This window comes from Callorhinus ursinus, unplaced genomic scaffold, assembly GCF_003265705.2.
Source record: "Callorhinus ursinus isolate GAN/ISIS: 27379988/994484 unplaced genomic scaffold, GSC_fseal_2.0 scaffold12, whole genome shotgun sequence".
Classification (NCBI taxonomy): domain Eukaryota; kingdom Metazoa; phylum Chordata; class Mammalia; order Carnivora; family Otariidae; genus Callorhinus; species Callorhinus ursinus.
The window spans coordinates 49,313,607-49,337,158 of NW_027397074.1; the positions used below are offsets into that span (position 1 = coordinate 49,313,607).

Sequence of the window (23,552 nt, forward strand, 5' to 3'; positions counted from 1 at the left end):
CTTAAAAAAAAAAAAAAAAAAAAAGACTGAAATAAGTAGAAAATGGGCAGGCCTTGGAATAAAATCCACCTTTGAATGATGATCAATTATCTGCGTAATTCTTTACATGCTAGCAAGTGCTCTCACATCATCTCCATCTACTTCCAACAAAAAGCCATGTGAGGAAGGTGGGAGCATTTGCAGTTAACAAATGAGAAAGCATTTGCCAAATTTTTAATTCATTATTGTGTAAAAAAGCAAGAACCAAACAAAAAGAGGGAAATTATATAAAACAAACCATAGCTAAAATCCTAAATGATACGTATACAAAGCAGGGGGGCTCAGGGAGAGTAGGAACTAAGGGGTGGTGGGAATGTGCTGAAGAATTCCAAAATACTTTACTTTGTTGGGGAAGAAGTGTATGCTGATAAGTTTAAGAAATCAAAAGGGAGAATATACAGTGCCTTAAATAGCATAAGAAAACAATCCAATGAAAAGGAGAAAAAAATCTAAAAAAGCAAGTAAAATAGATGGAAACTCTCAAACAAAATGGAAGAAATAAGTCCCAATATAATGGTAACTGCCATATATGTAAAGACCTTAAATTCGCAAATTAAAGGACAGACACTCAAACTGGGTTTCAGGGAAAAAATTCAAATTTATATTGTCCACAAGAGACATGTTTAAAACAAAAGTATGTAGAAAGGTTGAAAATAGAAGAGGACAACAAAATAAGATAAACTGAACCAAAGAAATCTAGGTTTGCAATTGTAACATCTCACAAAACTAAATTCAAGCAAAAAAATATATGAAAAGAGACAACAAATGATACGATACACTAATGAAATGAAAGGCAAAGCAAGGTCATATGTATCATGAACATATCTGTAGATCACAGTATGGATTCAAAGTATATAGAGAGCCGAAAAAACCGTAGGAAGAAATAGGTAAGTTGACCGTGGTCACTGGAAATGTTAAATATTTCCCTCTAAAATAGAAAGAGCAGACAGATGTTAACATAACACCTGAATATTATTAATATGCTCGTGGAAAATATAAACTTCATGAGAGAATACATGTTACTTTTGACCATAAGTAAAATATTTTTTAAATGTTCACAGACCATACAACAATACATTTCAAAGAACTGATGTAATACAAATTATTTTTTTTTCTAATCATAAATGCAATAAAATTGTAAAATGACTAGAAATGGCTTTAAAAATCTTTTTGGCTAGAAACTAAAAAACATAAAACTTAATAACCTTCAGACTACAAAGAAAATCTCAAAATAGTTAATTTGTAAGACACAGAAAAAAGTATTACTAGTAGGGAAATTTACAGCTTTAAATGCATTTATCGGAAAATAAAAGAGGTTGAAAACAAAAGAGCCAAGCACTTTCCCTCGAGCATAACAAGCACAAAGACATAAGAAACAAGGATGACACAATTTGGTGAAAAAGAGAAACTCAGCAAAACCAGAGGACTCAAAAAAGGATGGTACTTTGAAAATATTAATATAGTAAATAGAAAGCAGGAAAAACAGCACACACACACACACAAAAAACAAAAAACAGCTCTTGATAGGAGACTAACACAATATTGATTCTGAATCCAAACAAGGAAAATAAATAAAAGAACATAAAAGACCATTTCACATACATGCAAAAATTTTAATAGGAATTTTCACTAACTGAATCCTACAATAATTTTTTTTAAAAAACGTGATTCATTTGATGACATATATGAAATGGGTTAAGTTTCCTCCAAAGACATAAACCACCAATAACTTCCTAAAGAAAGTGGATTTGTAGCAGAAAATTCTCTCACAAAACTCCAGGCCCTGACGGCTTCACTCTTGATTTTAGCTCAGGTCATGATCTCAGGGTCATGAGATGGAGCCCCACATCCCACTCCACACTCAGTGGGGAGCCTCCTTGAGGTTCTCTCCTTCTGTCCCTCCCTTGCCCCGCGCACGCACACACACACACACACACACACACACACGCGTGTTCTCTCTCTAAAACAAATAAATTAATTTTTAAAAAAAGAAATAGGAGATTGAACACTTCCCAAGGATTTTAGGAAGCTAGCATTACCTTGAAACCAAAGCCAGTCAAAAACATTTTAAGAAAATAAAACGAGAGACTAATATCCCTTATAAATATAGATAAAAATTCTTAAAAATATTAACCACCAAATCCAACAATATATAGAAAGAATAATACATTGTGAGCAAGTGAAGTTGTCCAAGAAATACAAGGCTGGATCAACACTCAAGAATCAATGAAAATGGGGACTTCCCAATGGCGGAGGAGGAAACTGACAAATTCCCTCCCCAATGACACCTATAAAATTGGACAAAACTGTCAAAAACAACCATATCACGTTTTAGAAATTCACCAAAAAGAAAACAAATGGAGAAGCACTCACCCCTACAAAAGCTGATGGATTCTGAATGGAAATAGTGGGTGTCTGTGGCACGGGTGCCTGGGCTGCCCCCATCCACCATCAGCAGCACCGCCACTGCTCCAGGGCGGTAGGCCCAAGAGTTCCACCAGGGTGTGGCTGGCCATGAAAAGCAGAACCTTTGCTACAGGAGGGTGCCAACTTGCTTGGGGGCAGGGAGCGAAATAAATCTCTGCTCAGAGACACTGTTAATAAAAGTATCAAACAGCAGGAAATGCTCTGCCAGCCTAATACTGCATTATTCCTGCAGTGAACAGCAGACTGGCAGACTAGCTAGAAACTTTACAGAGATTCTGGAAACGGGAAAACCAACAAGGGGGTACATCAATTCTCCCATCCCTGGTAGCCTGGAAAGCTGCACACATGGGCTGAGGGATCCCGGAGCCCAGACTCTCCGCAAACCTATGACTGGCTGGGTGGTGGTACGCAGATTCACGGAAGACCCAAGAAGGCGTGGAAGAGAGGAAAAGATGGGGCAAACTTGATGTTAAGACGAGAGTTAGTAGCGGGTCTGATGCTATCCTTGAAAAATCCACCTGCAAAGCTGGTGCTTGGCTGGCATCAGGGAACTTAGATTTCCGATGGCTCCTACCACTCCAAGTGAGAATGAGTAGTGGCTCCCTGTACCTAAAACACTCTGGGTTCTGTGGAGCACCCACATTCCTTCTGGGAGTCTGAAATTTTGATAAGTGTCAGGCAGAAGGTGCCTATGTTACCAGCCCCCAGTAAACTGTGTGTCCCTGAGTACTGACTAAGCTTCCCTGGTAAACAACCTCAGACTTCTACCAAGAAGAGTGTTGATAGGAGCAGGGATGGGAAGTCAGGATGTACTGAGAAATTGTTCACGTGGTTCCTAAAGAACAGAGAAGTGTCTATTGATCTTAATTGAGAAGGATGAGCGGAAATGCTTCATAAAGGCTGTGTGGTTTTGCCAGTCTCTTCCTTTGACCAATGTCACAATTCAGAATCTGTGAGCTGATGTCCTTGATCAGTGTTACAGATTTCTAGAAATACTGAGGTTGCAATTCAATTACTTCTAATTTGTTTGCTCCTGCTACAACATCAGGCTGTGACAGAAATGACATCACTTTAACCCAAATCAATACCTTAACTGGTTTGTCTCCCCCCAGTGAGGAGACAGATTCCATTCACCTACAACTTGGGCTGTCTCCCTTTTCTTCCTGCTCATTCTCTGCAGACATCCTCACTGATTCTATCACTGTGTAGCTCTTCTCTTCTCAGCAGACTTCCAGGAGCCTTCCCCAACTCTCCTCCTGTGTGTTCCTGCAGCACTCTATGCTTGCTTTTATCACAGCCCTTTATTACATTATATATCTCCCGAGCTCCCACTAGACCATGTCTTACTTGGTGCTGTATCTCTAGGATGCATTCTATCACCAGCCACATAGCAGGTACATATTGAATGAGTGAATAAGTAACTTTAGACTATAGTTTTCTACTTTAAAAAGTCTTTCCACAGGTTGTAGATCACCCAATGAACAACCAATTGCTTTCAATCTTTTTTAAGCAAAAAATTCCCTTGTTCAAATGAAAAACTGCATAATTGCCCAATGTATAAGAAATTAAAGCTAAACTGCCCTGGGTAACAGAGGGGCTGCCAAGGAGGTCGGGAAGTAGACAGACCCCAAAGAAGAGTCTGGAAATTCTAGGACTTCACAAAACCCAGTTTCAAAACTATAGCTTTAATCTATTACAGATGAAGGAAAGATAGCCGATTAAGATAAATTACAGAAAAAATATGTGGTTTGCTTTACGCTTCCTGTGTTGGCGGTTGTGCTGCTTCCTTTCTAAATTTAATCAACGTGTTACAAAAACACCAAAATAAGATAGGCAAAGCAACATTATGGATAGGAAGAATCTTTAAAGTTATAAAGCAGAATTCTTCTCATCTTATTTTCTCCCCTAACAAAACACCAAAACAAAACAAAACAAAAAAAACCTTCTCTTAACAAGACTAAATGGATTAAATTACCTATAAATAAACCTTTCACAAGCACTGACCAGGAAATGGGGTTGGGGGAATGAGACTATAATACGGTCTATAGTTTGAGAGGCTCTGAAGATGGCATACTGATGTGTTACCAAAGGAGATTATAAAGAAACCAGAGAAAAATGCCTGTATGGACCTTAAAATTTGAGCTGAAGTCTTTAGAGCTTTCTTGCTTTAAAATTTTAAAATCTTTGTGATACAGAAAGATTGATTAAATTAACAGAATTGTGTCACGAAATTAATATTGGAGAATAGAGATTATACACAGAGTCACATTTACTTTCTATTATTGTAAATAGATAAAATAGTAAGTGAATAGACGTCATATTAGAATTTGGCTTAAACAGTGGTACTTTAATAACTCAAGTAATTCATTCTTAGCCTGTTTGATTCTTTACAAGTCTTTCAAGTTTAAGCAAAAAATGCACTTACATCATCTGCAATGCCGAAGATTTTAGATGTCAAATACTTGAGTACGACAGTTCCAAATAACCAAAAACATCCTTGGATAACCTACAAAAGGAAAACAAAACAAAACAAAACAAAACAAAACAAAACAAAAATAAACTAATGCTTCACACAAACATTCCTTAGACATAGCCGAGGAAGAAAAAAATTAATGCTTTAATCACATGTGAAAGAATTATTTACATACCCAAGAAAAAAATGCTAAACAATGTAGCTTAAAGAATGTTATCCAAAATCAAGGGGCTATCACCAAAAATAAAATTATACACATATGATACTGTCAAAATTAATATATCTTATAGATTTACACAGCAATTGCAGTTACATTCCCCCTCTACTAACAGTCTCTTACATATGCACTGCTCCCCAGAAAAAAAAAATGGGTGATAAAATAAGTAAAACCAGAATTCTTCACCTATCCAATATTAATTTTAACTTGCCACATGAAAAGGGAAAATTGAGCCCTAATTATGTCATAAACCTGTTAGATCTCCTGCATTACATAAGAATAATTTCCTTAAAAGTAAAACATAAAACTGATGATATATTTATTTCAGAAAAGGAAAAACTTATGCATTCAAATAGATTGATTCTTACCCATAAACTAAGTTCGGATACATTTATTTTCAGGAAATGTGGTTTCATTTCCAGTATACCCTTCATGGAGAAAATAACATAGCATACAGTTAATACTTATATACATAAATTCAAGTATCAAAAAACATTTCTAAATAATAAGACTCTCAAGAATCTCAAATTCAGCACATTGTCAATGTTCCACATAGCATCACCACAAGCTCATTGACTTTAAGAAAAAGCCCCATTTTATCCAAAGTAGATTAGATCAGTTAGTGATTTTGTAAAATTGAAAACAGAATTACCATATATAAATTTCTATGACTGATTTTACATCCCTGATTTACCTCAGAAGCAGTATCATATATAATAGTATATAATATGTGTGTGTACTATTATATATGGTATTAATAATTTCAGAATTTTAGACAGGTGTCTTATAAGATTTTCCTTAAGTTAAAAATGATCAACTCTTAGAATAAACTACAAATGAGTTTTTAATGGATCAACTAAATATTTCTCCTCTACCAAATCTTTTCTCTCTCTCTCTAGGAAATGAATAGACTACCAAGTATAGAACCTACAGGGAGCTAAATCTACTTCAAACTTGGCAAAAATATGATTGGAGATCAAAACATAAATACATGACCCCAAATTAAATCTCTTCAGAAGTTTCTGAATATCTGGGAACACAAAAAGTGGTAAGATTTAGGTTTCAAAGAGATGACCACAAACAAAAATAGGCAAATGTGTGTTTATAGTTAAATATGCATACATTCTCTATATTCTGTAACTGTTGGCATCATTTATGTGTAGACACCCAAATAATGAAATATACATAAATATGCTTAAGTCATACCCAAGACACACCTTACTTTCAAGCACCTAAAAGAAAAGCTGATACACTGTAGGTACTGGACTGAAGTTTCCTGCCATATGTACTTAGGTTAGATACTGGCACCTGAATACAAGTGTTAAGAGTCATGTATTTTAAGTAATAGCAGGCCTTGCCTGTGTACACATGTAAATATAGAATGGAGTGCACTGTTACATTTCCTGATTATAAACAGAATTCACTGACTATAAGAACTATCATTAATCTCAAAGTACAGCAACTCAGTTAATGATTTCTTTGACACTGCTGAAAACCCCACATCCTCATATCCTAACTGCTAATATCTGTGACTAAGTACACTTGAACCACACAACCTGAAAAGGGTAGCAGTCCAGACTGGGAAGAGGCATATTCTTGGGAAACAGGATCTTAAATATTATTTGTGAAACAGGACAAAGAAATAGGAAGTTCCCAAGTTGTTCATGGGTTCTAGAAGTCAAGAAAGCCAAAATAATCTGGGTAACTTAAACGATTATTCAAGAAGCAGAATATAGTTCAATTAAGACAGTACAATATACTTTTTTCTTCAGGAAAACAGCCTAATACTAAAGCACGTGAACTTTAAATATAGGAGTAATTTTTTCCTCTTAGGTTAGCAAAACAGTGTAATGGTGAAACCTACTAATAAAAAAGGCATACCCACATCTGTAAGTCCTTAAATGTAGGAAGACTTATATTTACAAAGTCATCCTGCCAAAAGTGGCAGAAGGAGTTAGATGACTTTTCACTGTTTGCTCTAATTCTAGAAGACAGTCTCCCGATAATCTAAATCTGCTCTTTGCAGTGATTTAGCAAAACATAACCGAATCATCACCTGATTTAAACCATCTAAATATTTTACACAAATAGACACAAGGAGTAAAAAAAACTAAAAGAACCCAAGGCCCCAAGCCTCTGATCCCAGCGAAACCAGGAGAGACTGCTGCGAGATGCCACAGGGAGGCAAGGGAGTCAGACAATGGAGCAGGAATAGGAAAAAAACTGCAAAGGGGAGGAAACAAGAAAAAGAAGAAAGCAAAAAACCTTTCTAAAATGAACCCTGGACCAAAACTCATGCGACAGAAAAGACGAGGAAAGAGAAAGGGCAAAGTAGGGGTATAAGGCAAGGTGCTATGTTTTCCCATATTAACTCTTGTGTTTCTTTCCTCCTGGGGATGGGAGCACTGGAATACTCTATTACATACACATGGATTCAGTAAGACACTTGCCATGATTCTTAGCAAAAATCCCAAGCCAGTGATTAAAAACTGGTTAACCATTAGTTTCAAAAATAGCCATGTACTTAAGAGACACTTACCCAAATAATTACCAAAGAGGAAGCATAATAAGAAGTTAATAACATTGAGTTTCCAAACATCAAAACAAAACAAAGTGCAAGAGAAATCTGAAAAAATCCAAGAAAAATATAATTAATGCACATAAAAGACAGTGATTTTTATTCTGAAAATTGCACATGCCCGTGATGTTCAAAAGGGGATATACCATGAAAATAGCCCACGTTCTATCCCACACTTAAAACCCAAAAGACTACCACCATCAACAGTTTCCTGTGCATCCTTCCACGCATTCACAAGTACAAATTCTAGTTTGTATTTTTTAAAAACCACAAATGGAAACTTGGCCCATAAGCTATGCTACTGCTTGCTTTTACTCTGTTTCAGAGAGCTTTCCATATGAAAACCAATCTAATTCATTCTGTTGAATAGCTGAGAAAAGTATACCACTCTAGAGTCATATCATCATTTACTGACCAGTCCTAATACTGCTGAACAGGTAAGTACTTTCCAGCTTTATTTTGCTGTTATTTTGTTTCTCCTACTACAAACACCGCTATGATAAACATCCTTAGGTGTGTATCTTATATACCTGTCAACACACTCATGAGATAAATTACTAGAAGTGGGATTGATAGATTAAGGGTATACACATTTTGAAATCTGAAAAAATACTGACAAATTGCCATAAAAAATACTGTACCAATTTACTCTTCCACCAGTAGGACATGAGGGCTCCTGCTGATGCACACTCTAACCAATTCTTCAAAATGTTTGACAATCTCATACAAGAAAAATGCTGCTGCATTGTTTCACTTTTCCATTCTTTTAATACACAGTGAGACAGAGCATCTTTTCTTCTATTTGCTGTCTTTGTTGCCGGTCTGAATTGCTTATTCCTACCAGCCATTTTTCTACTGGGTTTCAGTTATTTTAAGAGCTCTCGTTATATGTTATGAAAACATCACTCTTTATCAAGCAAACACATTGTAAATATTTTTCCGAGTTCATTTTTATCTCTGTAGCATTTCTGCATTATGGTTATTTTCCAAATTTTTATGTTAGCCAAATTTATCATTCATTTCCCTTAGGTCTTCCATTATTAGAAAAGCTTTTAAAAATAAAATAATCCATGTTTTCTTCTAGAAGTTTTATTTTTGATCCATATATTTGAATTTTCATCTGAATTTTAGGATCTGCTTAAGTTTCAAAAGCTGACATTTTTATTAGAAACGCTTTATTCAATAATGTACATCACATCACATTTGGAGTTCTATCTGTCCACTATTGAATCTTTACATCCAAAAATAACACGTTTCCACTTTAAGTGTTCCTTTACATTCACTAGCAGAGTATAAAATTTTCTTCATATGGATCCTGCATATTAAATTTATTTCAAAGTATATTATTTCTGTTGCTATTGTATCAGGAATCTTTTCTCATCATATTTTCTGACTATATACAGAAAAATTATGTTAAATATGCAGAAATGAATACACTTTTTCATTGTTTCTAGTAGTAACTAATTTGGGGTTTTTTTGGTATTCTAAATCATATCACCTACAAACAATATTTCTTCATTTTCCTTTCTAATTTTCGAAAGCCTTTTTAGTCAACTGTATTATTTAATATTCTTGCAACAAACTTAAGTAATAAGCACGGCAGTAGGCACATTTGTTAAGCTTCTGCCATTAATGGGAATATTTCTATTGATTCATCATTTTGTGTGATGCTACTAGCTTTTGAATTGAAGTATATGCATATATTTAAAATTTCAATGAAATATCCATCTATTTTCATTTGATTAAGATCTTAAAATCAGAAAGAGCTACTGACTTTTATCAAATGCCTTTACAGCATCAAAGGAAATGATCATATTGTTGAGGATTCTGGAAAAATGGCAGGAATCTGTCTTCTCACCTAGACAACAGCTACACTGCCCAAACCTGTCTGATGGAACTATTTGGGAACTCGGGACTCTCCCAAGACTTGCAACTCCCAGGAGAACTCTTTGATGGGAAACTGAGTTATTTCGAGTGAATTTCAGTTCTGATCTCAACAGCAGCTGCCCATCCCTCACACACCAGCCCAGCTGCAGACAGTTCTGCACGAGTTCAAAAGCACAGGCAACAAAAGCAAAATAAACAAGTGGGACTATACCAACCTAAATAAAAAGCTTCTGCACAGCAAAAGAAATGACCCACAATAGGAAGAAGCAACCCACAGGATGGGAGAAAATATATGCAAACCGTCTAGCAGACAGAGTTAATATTCAAAATATGTAAGTCATTTTCACAACTCAACAGCCAAAAAACAAACAAAACCCCACATGATCTGATTAAAAATGGGCAGAGGACCTGAATAGACATTTTTCTATTTTTCTACATTTTTCTACACACAAACAGCCCACAGGTACATGAAAAGGTGCACAACATCGCTCATCATCAGGGAAATGCAAATCAAAACCACAATGAGACATCACCTCACACCTGTTAGAACTGCTATTATAAAAAGACAAGAGGTTAATATTGAGGAGGATATGGAGAAAAAGGAATCCTTTTTCTCTGTTGGTGGGAATGTAAATTGATACAGCCACTGTGTAAAACAGTATGGAGGTTCCTTAAGAAATTAAAATTAGAACTACTATATGATCCAGCAATCCCAAAGAAAATGAAAACAAGATTTCAAAGAGATATCTGTGCTCCCATATTCACTGCAGCATTATTCACAAAAGCCAAGACGTGGAAACAACACAAATTTGCATCAATGGATAAATAGATATTGAAACTGTGGTATGTGTGTACACACACACACACACACACACACACACACACACGATGCAAAAATTATTCAGCCATATAAAAGGAAATCCTTCAATTTGCATCAACATGGCTGGATCTTGAGCACATTATGCTAAGTAAAATAACGCATTAAGAAAAAGACAAACACTACACGATTCCACTTACATGAGGTACCTAGCATAGTTAAAATCACAGACATAGAAAGCAGAGTGGGGGTTTCCAGGAGCTGGGGGGAGGGGAAGAAGGAGAATAGGGAGTTATCGTTTAATGGGTATAGACAGTATATTTCGCAAGATGCAACGAGTTTGGGAGATGGTAGTGGTAGGTGGTGTATAACACTGTGAAAGTACTTAATACCACTGATATGTACACTTAAAAAGATTAAGATAGTAAATGTTTTATGTATTTTACCACAATAAAAAAATGGAAAAAAAATCCTTTTTGGAAACAATTCTATTTTTTTTCCTTTATGTAACTATAGGGATTTAGGAATTTGTAAAGTGATAATGAAAGAAGGTATTTCACAGTAAGAAAATAGTTCCATAGTAAGTCAAATCATAAAACATAAACCATTCACCCAAGATAGGTCCTACTACAAACTAAACCTCTGTCATGTTAGTAGTTTTATAACTGTAATTGAGTCAAACACTCCATCCATAGTTACCTATGTGGCCATGTGGCTGACCAACTCTAAATGCTAACCAACTATTCTGATTTTTACTGCAATGCAATGAAAATAAAAAAGCTGTATTAGACAGTTTGGAAAAAAAATAAGCCAAGTGTAAAAAAAAGGATAATTACTGTCCAATCCCACTCATGAACAAAGATTTAAAAATCCTAACAGCAGCAAAGTTAATCCAGCAATATATAAAAATTGTGTTTAGCCCAGAAAAGCAAGGTTTCTTAATGTAGAATATCAATTAACGTAATTCACTACAGTAACATATTAGAGGGAAAAACACACAGGATCATGCAGACGGATTCATAAAAGCATTTGATGAAGCTTAGCTTTTATTAATTTCTTTTAAGAAGTGCTCAAAACTTGAGGATATGTTAAAAGGACAAAGAAGCCAGCTTAAAGTAGTTGGCCAAATCAGGACCAAGTCAAGCATAAAAGCATAAAAATAAATAATGAAAACAGTGGATTATACCACAGTGAATAAAACAGATGCCATTTTCTCTTGGATATAAGAGAGAAACTGGTAAAAAGATTTGAATAGGAATGTCACAAAAATAGGAATGTCACAAAAAAAGGAAACACAAAGGGCCCATAAACATATCAAAGACCTTAGGCTTTACTGAGAATCAGAGAAAATGCAAATTAAGGCCCTAAGATACCATTTTATACTCACCCGATTGACAAGATAAAAAAGGATGTACAATAATATGAGCTATATATTATACATTACTGTTCAAGGTAGTCCAATCATTTTTGAAAAATAATACAAGATTAAATTAAAAAGTTGAACATGTATATAATTTACCACCCAGGAATTCTACTACTTGGTAAAGACCCTAGAGAAACTCTTGATATATATGCCTCAGGAGGTATATGTGACAATGTACAGTTATTCATAAAATAAAAAAAGAAGAGGAAAGAAAACCTAAACATCTTTCAACAAGAAAACGGACAAATAAATTGTGATTTACTTATACATGGAAAATATAAAGGAAAGAAACTGTCTGAACTCCAATAACATCCAAATCTCAGAAACCTAAGTAAAAATGTAAGTCTCATAAACAGATACCATTTTTACAAAACTTAAAAACAATACTAATATTCAATAATAAAGATGACAAAGAGAAGACATGTTTTTAAAGGGTAAACATCCCTCAAAATCAACCATCCAGTCTTAGGACCTTTGTTCTAACTGTTCCACCAACCTAGAATATTCTTCTCCATGATATCTACTTAGTTAACTACTCCCTCTCCTCCCAATCTTTGCTACACTCTCCTCTTCTCAGTAAGACCTGCCCTCACCACCGCATTTGCTATCTTAATCCCCTGCCCCCTAACACTGGCACTCCTGATCTCCCTGGGGTACCATGACTTGTTTCTGTTCCTTTTTCTTGATCATCCTTTATTACTTTCTAACATACTATATATAATTTGCCCATTTACTGTGTGTATTATTTATCCTCTGTCCTCTTGCCTTCCTCCACTCTACCAAAATGTGATTAATACGTATGCTGGGATCTTTGTATTTCTATTCTGTGGTATGACCCACATGCCTGGATAGTTGGTGCTCAGCAAACGAACATTCTGCTTCATTTTAACAGAAGGCTCCTAGATAATATACAATTCCATGTTTCTCTCTCTCATGAATTATCTCTTTTACTTAAAGCAAGTCAGGCACAACAATCTCAAATCAGATAATATGACCCAAATTAAAATTTTCTGGGTGGCCTACTTAAAACATGGCCTTTAATTATATCATAGTATTTGAATGACACTTGTTTTAGTTATGGAATCCTGTTACAACTAGCTTCAACCATGTGCAAAACAAATACCAATAATCAAGAGTCTGTTTTAAGGTCAAACTAAATGGAAAAAAAAATTTTAAACCATTACCATGTGTATATAAATGATCTTCCGTAATTTGCATATATCAATGTATCCCACAACGTATACTGCAAATAATGATGCAATCTGAAATTTAAAAAGAAGTTAAATTACAAATAAAAATTACATATATAACGAATAGCTCTAAGAATGAAAAAAAGATTTTTTATTGTTTTGTCACATTGATTTGTATTTATATTCAAAGGGAATTCTTTAGTTTCCCTCTTACTGCCAAATTATTATTGAACATAGTCAATATATTAATATAGCAAATACTGATTTTTTTCTTCCATGAGCAGCTTTCTCAATTAACCATATGAATAATCTACTTTGTGGATTATTCAAAACAATATTCATTTTAATGTCAGGGTGACTTTACTGTCAACACGTACAATTACAAAGTGCTTTGCTCAATCAAAAAATATGAAAATTTAATTATAACATACGACAATACATAATTGGGAAAGGTACATTAAACTCAAAATTAATTATGTAATGCATGTGTGTGTAAAAATGCATTAAGTTCTGCTTATTAGTCTCTCTTTACAAGAATCTCCATTAGTGTTCTTTCGTTTATGTAAGTATTCAAGTGTTCATTGTAATCAAATTTACCAAATTTCAAATTAGAAGGAGTACTTTCACTACTTTTAACTTTCTTTACAGTTTTGAAGAAACCTGTGTAGGTGTTGACCAGAAATTCAAAGAGTACTGGAGTTATTTAGGTGAATTAATTGATTAAATGATGATAATGTACCCCTTAGAGTAAAATGTAGTTACCATGTCAAACAATGCCTCTCCACCCTTCTTCATGGAGAAAGCAACTCAGATTAAATTCCATGCTTTCCCTACTACACAAACATGGTATATACTGCAAAGTAGTTGAATACTTAAACATATAACTTAAGTTTCATTCCTTAAGTTTTTTACCTTCAAACAATCTATGACAAATTTTTTCATTAGCAAGAAAAACAAGATTTCCCTTTCCCCAGATTTATCCATGGGGAGCATGCATTGCTTAAGAATGAGACTCATATGACACAACAGCTGTGAGGAAGTGTGCCTTGCTATTCAACATAAGCCCCTCACTCCATGAAACACCCTCCTCCACTCACCCCCCCAAAAATCAGGTCATCACCCCTAGCTGGAAGCAATGGGAACTCTCCCTTTCCACCCCAGGGCCAAGCAATACACAGCAGGCCTACAAAGGTAGAATCTTTAAGAAGTGCCTTTCAGAGACTTTTTTTTGTTTCATTTTCTTTTCAGGGACATTTTTAACCAGGAACATTTAAAATGTCACTGCGCTAAAGAAGGCAAAGGAGTCTAAAAGGTAAGATCAAAGAAAGAATTAAGTACAAATAGACTCTTTTAAAAATACTGATAAAAGCAGCTAACCTTACTGACATCTTGCTAAGTACCAGCAATGTGTTAAGTCTTATATACATTCCCTCATCTGATCCTAACCCAAAAAAGTAGGTTCTTTTATTTTCTCTATCTCACAAATGAGAAAACTGAAACTAAGCACAGCTAAGCAGTTTGTCCAAGTCAAGCAGCTAGTGGACAGAGTTAGGACTCAAACCCAGATCTTACTTCATGTCTCAAGCAAGACATGTCCCAGAAGATTGCAAAACAGCTCTCAAGCTGCTTTAGATGAACATGAATATGGCCAGCATAGTGAGGAAGCAGAAGTAGGTGGGGGTGGGGAACAGCACAGAGAGAGACTGGCACACAATTTACTCCCTGTCTCAGCAAGCACCTTCACCTTGCTTCATACACCTCTATTTGAAGGGAAAGGGAGGCAAGAATACACAGGAAAATGATAAATTAGATTGGTAGAGGAGTTATATAAATAAGAAATGCTTAGCTATTTGTCCTATGTTAATCCTATGTGCATTTATCCCATGGGTAAGAACGTACAGCATTATTCATAAAAGAAGTACATTTATTTAAGAGAAATACTTAAGTTTACAGCACTAGTCCTCTTTTACGTACACTAACAATACTGAATAACAAAGTACTCTTATCAATTTGAATTCAATACATGCAGTCCACTAATAAGTAAATAATTAACTTTCACTAATAAATAAATTGCACATATTTCCCTACCCTGAATTTTGTTTAAAAGTATTAACTAAAAAACATTTTAGGACTTAGAATCATATAATATCTCAGTTCTATAATTTTATACAAATGAGTTCACATAATCAAACATACTAAGCTTAATTCAGCTTAAAAATATAAGCACCTTACCTGAGTAAGAAGTACAAACTGAGCAAACTGCCACGGAAGCATGAAAAATACATTGGAAATGCAGAGTGCAATCAAGCTTCCTCTATAAAGTTTTGTAGCCCTTGGGAAGAGAAAATAAATATGAGTACATTTAACCACAAGCTATTCTAGTGTGGGCCCAAACTGCTGCAAATTAGAATCTCTAAACATGATCTGGTTATAACATACACCAGACATAAAATGAACCAATGGGTTAGAAATTATACTTCCTGACACTTAACTACAACAACTTTCCATGAAAAGTGAATACCCATCATTAGTGTAAAAACAAAGCTTGCCAAAGAGAGAGAGGGCAACTGGGTCAGTATATCCATTGAATTTTGTCAAACTCTATTTTGGTGAGTTCATAATCAAACATATTTAATGCTACATCCAAAGGCTTCATCTGGAGAGACAGAGGATGTTATAAAAAAGCAGAGAAGGCGGCATATTCTAAGTGTTAGCAGTATTCTGCAGACAAGGAGAATTCAGAAAATGGGCCAAGCAGAGGGCGACTCCATGGAACATGCGAGGGGACAGGGGGTCCTGCACAGGGAGGACACAGAAAAGAGAAGAGGTGGCAGCGGCCAGGGGCCAATCTGGAGCCACCTTTAAAAGGCTTCACTTGGATCCTGACTTGTAATTTAGGGGATTTTTAGGAAGGTGAGGTAATTTTATCTTTCATTCTAGTTTTAAGAAGTACTTTTCTCCTAAATCACTGAGTTAATGCGAAGCCCCCAACATACCTAACACCTTCACAAAGTGAAGTGTATATGCAACATCTCGAAGCTACAAGGTATGCACCTTAAAGAAACCTTCCTCAGGATAAACCTACCCGGGGCACTAAGCACCACCACAAAATGCCTTTCTTTACTTCCATAAGTATCCCTTCTCTAAGGACATCCCCCTCTGCTATTCATGCCCCTAAATCAAGTCTTTTTAAAATCCAGGTAACCTATTTGTGAGCTATGAAATCAATTTATTAGATAAAAACCACATTTTTAAAAAAAGATTTTATTTATTTGAGAGAGAGAGAGAGCACAAACAGTGGGGAGAGGTAGTGGGAGAAGCAGGCTCCCCACTGAGCAGGGAACCCGATGCTGGACTCAATCCCAGGACCCTGGGATCATGACCTGAGCTGAAGATAAAGGCTTAACCGCATGAGCCACCCAGGTGCCCAAAAACCCACAATTTTTAATGCAGTTAATACATCCCACATTCAGAGAGAGGCCTGTCTAGAAACACTACTTAAGAGACAAGGCCACATAATGACTCTAGTCCTGAAGTCATCACAGGGGGAAACGGACCATCCAAAGGGTTTGGTGTAACAGACTTCAACCAGCTTCTCCTAAGTTCTGCAGATCCTTAAAGGGAGTTCTTAGTCTGAGCCATCTTCAGATTCTCATCATGCTTCGTTTTTTTTTCCCCATAGTCCCCATTTTGTTTTATTTTTACCCTCTGAATCAAGGCAGCATCTGTCCAAGCTCAGGATTTGTCAACAGAAAAGGGAGAGAACTGTTCTTGGTCCTATTCTCTTCCACTCGTATGGTGCTTGAATCTCTGTGCGGTCTCTAGCTGAAGGCTAGATGAACATGGGAGAACCCAATCCAATCCTGAATTTCCAGCAGGAATTTTCCTAGTATAGCTCCGGTCTCCTGAGTGGTTTCTTTCTATGCCTACTATCTGATGCTCGAGGACACTAAGCAAATATGGGAAGAAGAATTACACGTTAACATACCCGGCCATAATTACTCTACAAACTATTCTTTCCTCTGAAGGACTATATCGTACAGGTTACACTCCATTGCCATCCGTCATCCCCCTTCCTCCTGCCCACTTCCGGGAAGCTGTGGTGGTGGCAGACAATGATGTGGGAAAGCTGAGATGGTAGAAGTGAAAGCAAATTTGCTGCTCCTTGAGCAGCTCTGTGGGCCACTACGAAAAAAGGAAGAAGACTGGAGGGCAGATGAAGGAAATGTTTTTGGTAGTAAATATTTTGAAGTTACACCCTTAAAATAACCATGAATTCAACATAGCAACATCGTCTTAATTTTTCATTACACTGTTTTTATTAAGGAAGCTTAAAAAATTCTAGCTTAAGTTACTCAACGCAAAACAAACACAGAGAAGACCTAAGAATAAGTCAAAGTTACCTGAGAATATGAGTCACAAGCAACATCTGAAGTACGAGGAATGGATAGGAGAAGCTTTCGCGGAGGGGTGGTGTCCACATCACACGAGTGCACTGAAAACACAATTCATAATGTATGGTCTCTTTGCTAAATTTGTTAAGTAAGACACAGTAATCAAAAGCAGCTATTCATAAACACAAAAAAAGTTTTTTCACACACAATTTAAATGGTATGTTGGAAAACAAGCTGCTAGGTTTTCCACCAACAGCAAAACTGAAAAGTGAGAAGGAAACATTATTGAGAGACCTTGTGCATAAGATCTTGTGAAATATTAACATGAACTGTCAACAGCAAATACCAAAAAACTTCAACTAGAGCCTAAAAGGAAAGTAGGGGAAGTACCAGCAAGAAAATGTTCTGACAAAATTAAAAACATTTCACTGGAATTGGTGGTATAAACCACTTAATTTGTCCATCCACTTGAATTTCAGCAAACCTCTCCAAAGCCAATACTTCAAAACTCTTTGTAGTCATCAATGTTAGCATTTCTATTCACAATGCTGCTAAAAAAAAGAGCACTCCATTTCTGTTTTTACTTCTTCTTTGCCCAAGCTACCCTGGGCTGCAAAAATTTAAAAGGGGAAGAAGTATCAAATAAAAACAACCAAAGTCCTAAAATGACATGTACCAATTCCACTGAAGAACTCACTTCGGACTTAATTAAGTAATGTTCCATCCCATTCTCTCTCTCTCTCTCTCTCCCCCACCCCTCCCCCTGCTTGCACGTGCATGCTCTAAGATAAATAAAATCTTTAAAAAAATAATATTCCATCCCAGTTTTAGCACTCCCATTTTTCTGCATCTATACTAAATAAATTAATAAGTCTATCTTTCAATTAAAGGACACTGCATTGGATGAAATATAAATAATCTGATATTAATTACCCCGACTAAGCTAGTCACACTAGAAGAAATCATCACATCTTTCAAGTCAAGCAGTTAAAGACGATATGAAATTACAAAGACCACAGTGGAAATAAGCCTTTCCTTTATTTTAGCTCTACCTCAGACTGTTAGATCTTTCTACTATTGCTACAAAAGTTTGAGCCAATTTACTTCTCTTTTTAACCAAAATTCACTATCCTCTATGAGATTTAACATTGATACCTATTTATAAATGAACTATACACACAAGAGAATTCTGAAAAGATTGAAAAAGTCTTTTTTAAAATGTATATTTGTTGTTATTGGAATACAACTTTAAAAATCTGTTAGTTCACAAAATTAACTAGAAATTTCAATATGATTGATAGTAGAGATATATAACCACAATTTATAAAGTTATCAATCTCTGTGCAAAAACCAAGAAGCAAATAGTTAAACAATGTAGTGTACAATTTGAGAATTTCTTCATACAGACTGTTCACTCACACTTATTTTGTTACCCAATTTTAACTATGGTGCCATCTCTTAGAAATTTCTTTCCTTTAATAGCTGAAGGCACTCAATTCTCTCAAACTCAATTACATCCTTTGTAAAGCTGGATGAGAAGGCTAAATTACAGAATTGAAACAAAGAGCAAGATCTTTTGCCTCTACAATGTTAAGGGTGAATGAACGCAAATACGTGAAAATGCTTCCTATTATTTCTCCAATAACACAATGTGCTTTACTCGAGCTGCTATAAACATAATTGCTGGTCCAGATGACCCCGTGTAATTTGAAAACAGTAAACAGAGTTGCTTTAATCATACCTTAAGTTTCAACAAATATTTTTAATTATAATAGGTTGTCAGTTCAAAATGCCAATGCCTTCTAAAGGCACTGTCCTCAAATTTAGGAATTAAAGAAGGGAATAAATGTGCAAACTCCTTCACAAGGAGTTACACCACTGTATGAAGCACTCAGACAAAATACAAGACATTCCTGAATTGTGAAAATGAACTCAATGAAAATCTCACTTTACTTAAAGTGTCCTCTTAAAGTACATAATTTTTAGCACACATTTCAAAGCACTGAATAATGCTGCAGCATAATACTATTAAGGTATTAACAAGAACAAGCTCCAGAAGGAGCTTAGGAAAGCTCTGCTTAGGAAAGCCTGAATTTTAAATCATTTACTCAAGAATCAAAAAAACCAAGGAATTTTAGTAATAGGCAGCTTCATGTGTCAAGCTCTACTTTCAAAATAGCTCACTTATACTATTAGAAATCTATCACCTAATATACTTCTCTTCATAATGTAAAACGAAATAGGAGTACAACTAACTACTGAATTATAAATTATAGTTAGTACCAAACAGATCATATTTAAGGCTTGTTCCAAGAGTTTTGACTAGAGCTGATATTTGCAGGATCAGTCATAAATTGTTGTTGGGATAATGTTTAGGTTTAAAACAAATTACCCCACTTCTGAAAGCTACACGGCCTCATTAGTTATAATACTGCTTTATATTGCTTAATGTTAACTATAATATTGTGTTAAACCTTGCACTTATGAATGCTTTCCAAAAAGATTTGTGGCCAACATGGAATTAGAATCTTCAAAAAAGAGAGAAAATGGGAAAAACAAAATATTTAAAGAGAAGATAATGGCTAAAAATTTTCTAAAACTCATAAAAAAAAAAAATCAACCCATGGAACAAAGATGTTCGGTGAGACAACTGAATGACATTTAAAGTGCTGAAAGGTAAAGCTACCAACCTAGAATTCTTATCCAGCAAAAATACGCTTCAAAAAATGAAGGCAAAATACAGACATTTTTAGACAGGCAAAAGCTAAGAGACCTTGTTGGCACCAGATCTTCACCACAATGCTAAATAAAGTTCTTAAGACCAAAGAGAAATTATACCAGATGGAAACCCAGATGTGTAGGATGAAAAATATCACAGAAACCCCAACAAATATCCAGATGTGAAGGATGACTAGGAGATAAAAAAGGAAGGAATTATACAGGGCATAGGAAACTATGTACCAAAGCCCTGAGGCAGGAAAAGGAGTAGTCCCCTCTGGAAACTAGAGAAGAAAGGACGGTGGGACTGAAGCAAAGAAAACAGCCTGGACAGTGGTGAGACCCAGCAGGGCCCAGGTCATGCAGGGGGCTGAAGGCCAGTTCTACTACAGTATAGGCAGTTTTCATGTAAGCAATAGATACATTCCCATCTAAGACCAGCACACTCTTTGCGGGGGGGGGGCTTTTGGAGTTAATGCAAGTTTAATGTAAATTCACAAATCCATAAGCACATCTCTCATTAGTCTGAATAAATAATGCATCTTGCACTCATACTATTTTCCAAATTAATGGAAAAATTATTTAAGCCGCATCACTCTTCTGCATGTAACTCTCCAATGGCCTTTCCACCTTCTCCAAATGAACCTTACAATGACCAACAGGGACTACAGAAAAGGCTCCTTCCACATCCCACCTTTCACTCTCTGCTCCTGTCACAAAGGTCTGCTTGCTGCTCCCCAAATAAGCCAGTATTCCCCCACCTTAGGTAGAAGTGGTCCCACCTTCACGATTATCCACAAGGAGAGGGATCTTTGTTTTACTGACATATCAACATATCCTCAGCATCTACAAGTACTTGGCATACAGTGAGCCCTCTGTATACATTGTCTTAATTGAGTTGAATTAAAAGAAGACCCAGAATAAGTGTCCTGGCCAAAATGTGACCCTCATAAGAAAGGGCTGAAAGAAAGGCAAGGGAGGGAGGGAAGAAGAAGAAAGGAAGAGAGACAGAGAGAAAGGGAAGGGAACAAGTTTCACAAATTAGCAAGGAAAGATCTCTGTACTTTGTACTTGTACAAGATAAACTGTGCTATTATCTTCGAAATCCTACTCCCCTATCTAAGAGCTGTCTGTGTTGAAAGAAGTTTGGAGAGATTACTGGTTAATCAAAACTTAGAATCCTATCCCTGCTTCACAACCTTGAGCCAAACACTTAACCTTTTAGTGTTTCCAATTATTATGCAAACTGGAATATTATTATTTACTACTTATCTATCATACAAGAGCATTCTAAGGACTAATGAGACTGTTCTCAAAGTGTACTAAGAATAGTTTTCCAAATCTTACATAAATAACATAACTATGTCAAAAACTAATTAGGAACACAGACATTTATATGTACATTATCTCAGTTCAGTTCAAAAATATTTAAGAAACTAATATGGGTCAGAAATATGTTGCGGGTAATAAAAAAAGGTTAATTAGATATGCCTCTAAGGCAAATCTTTCATATACTATTTTGATTTACTTACTTTAGTTTCAAAAAAAAAAGGGGGGGGACTTTCCTCCTCATAAATGTGACTATCTTTTTATCTGTGCACATGTTTTATATAAAACACCATCAATCATGCTGGGTAATAACTTTTAAAAAATCTCATCATGAAAAAGTTAAACAAATAACTTCACATATAATGAATTTTTAAGTCGAAAATTAAAGAAAAATATTATATTTCATTTTTTCATATACTCTTCTAAATGCTTCTCAGTCAGCATGCGAAAAATCCTGCAGCATCAAGCCATAGGTGCACACATCTGATCGTATAATAAGGAAGGATTTCAAAGGCAGAGTAAAACTGTTAGCTTTCCTCTTAGCAATAATTCTCAACAGGGACAGAATCAACATTTAATAAAAAAGCTTGATGAGTGAAAACATTGACATAATTTTTATTATGAAATATATAACCTCAATATTATTGATCATTACTATGAGCAATTAGTGAGTTCTTTATTGCATCCTCACAGGTTCCAGATTTAAAGGTTTTCAACTTCTGTTTTAAATCATTTGATTAATCCTTTTCTACCACACATCTTATAGTTCTTTTGTTGAGGCCAAAATTTTCCCTTGTAAAACCATCTGAGTGAAAGAATATTTTCAAAAGTACATTATATTCTATCTTAGACTCAAATAGAGAGCAAACTGAATATTAGAAATAGAACTTAAAAGCAAGCAACAATTCACAACTATTTTCTGGTACATAAACCACTCACTGGCATGATTAAAATAACTCTCCCAAGGGGGGCGGAGCAAGATGGCGGAGGAGTAGGAGACCTAGATTTCGTCTGGTCTCTGGAATTCAGCTGAATAGGGATCAAACCATTCTGAACACCTACGAACTCAACAGGAGACCGAAGAAGAGAGTAGCAACAACTCTCTGAACAGAAAAGTGACCACTTTCTGGAAGGTAGGACGTGCGGAGAAGTGAATCCCAGGCGATATTCGGGAGGATAGACGGCGGGGGAGGGGCCTCCGCCGGCCGCTTCTGGCAAGTGCTAGAGCCGCGGAGCACAAAATCGGACCTTTTAGAAGTTGGCTCCGTGGAGGGATGTCGCTGCAGTGGCTAAGCGGGGGGGTGGAATCCTCCCGGGACAGTGTGGTCTCAGGACCCTCGGGGTCACAGAGAGACCGGGGGTGCCTGAGTGCGCCAGAGCTCCCAGGTATCAGAGCGGGGAAGCCGGCTGCAGAGACGGAGCAGAGTCGCGGGCTCTCAGCTCGGGGTTGCCATAGACTGTGACCCGCGGCCCAGTCGGGGCACGGCTCCTCCAGCAGGGACCCAACAAGCAGCAGATCCGGGGAGACTCCCCTTCCTCCCCCGGGAGGAGCGGTGCGGGAACGCACTGCAGGGATCTGCTGGGTTTGGAGACTCCACACGGGGTCGGGTGCCAGAGACAGAAACGCTCGGTCACAGGCCGGGTGAGCACGGGGCGCGGCCGGAGACCGGGGACACGGAAGTGACTGCTTTTCTCTGGGGGCACACTGAGGAGCGGGGCCCCGAGTTCTCGGCTCCTCCGGGTAGAGATTGGGAGGCCACCATTTCTGCCCTGGTCCTCCAAGGCTGTACGGAGAGCTTGCAGGGAACAAAAGCTCCTGAGAGCAAACCGGAGCAGCTTCCTTAGCCCGGACCGACAAGGGCGGGGCAATTCCGCCTCCGGCAAAGACATTTGGAAACCACAGCAACAGGCCCCTCCCCCAGAAGATCAGCACAAACAGCCAGCAAGCCAAGACCAAGTTGATCGATCAAGGAGAACGGGAGAACTCCAGCGCTAGGGGAATACTGCACATAGATTCATGGCTTTTTTTTTTTTTTTTAACCATGATTCATTATTTCATC

General features: G+C 36.5%; 1 protein-coding gene across 5 annotated transcripts in view; it reads right to left on the reverse strand.

The window, feature by feature from the left end:
* DPY19L1 (dpy-19 like C-mannosyltransferase 1) overlaps positions 1–23,552 on the reverse strand; it is a 92,348-nt gene that overhangs the window by 23,895 nt on the left and 44,901 nt on the right. For 4 of the 5 annotated variants that reach the window (XM_073899055.1, XM_073899053.1, XM_073899057.1 and 1 more), the window contains 6 exons: positions 17,455–17,546; positions 15,284–15,383; positions 13,046–13,123; positions 7,696–7,782; positions 5,525–5,584; positions 4,892–4,972 (listed from right to left, as the gene is read on the reverse strand). In XM_073899055.1, the coding sequence (XP_073755156.1) occupies positions 4,892–4,972; positions 5,525–5,584; positions 7,696–7,782; positions 13,046–13,123; positions 15,284–15,383; positions 17,455–17,546 (498 nt within the window). The remainder of the gene's footprint in view (positions 1–4,891; positions 4,973–5,524; positions 5,585–7,695; positions 7,783–13,045; positions 13,124–15,283; positions 15,384–17,454; positions 17,547–23,552) is intronic. The other variant, XM_073899056.1, reaches the window with a different exon arrangement.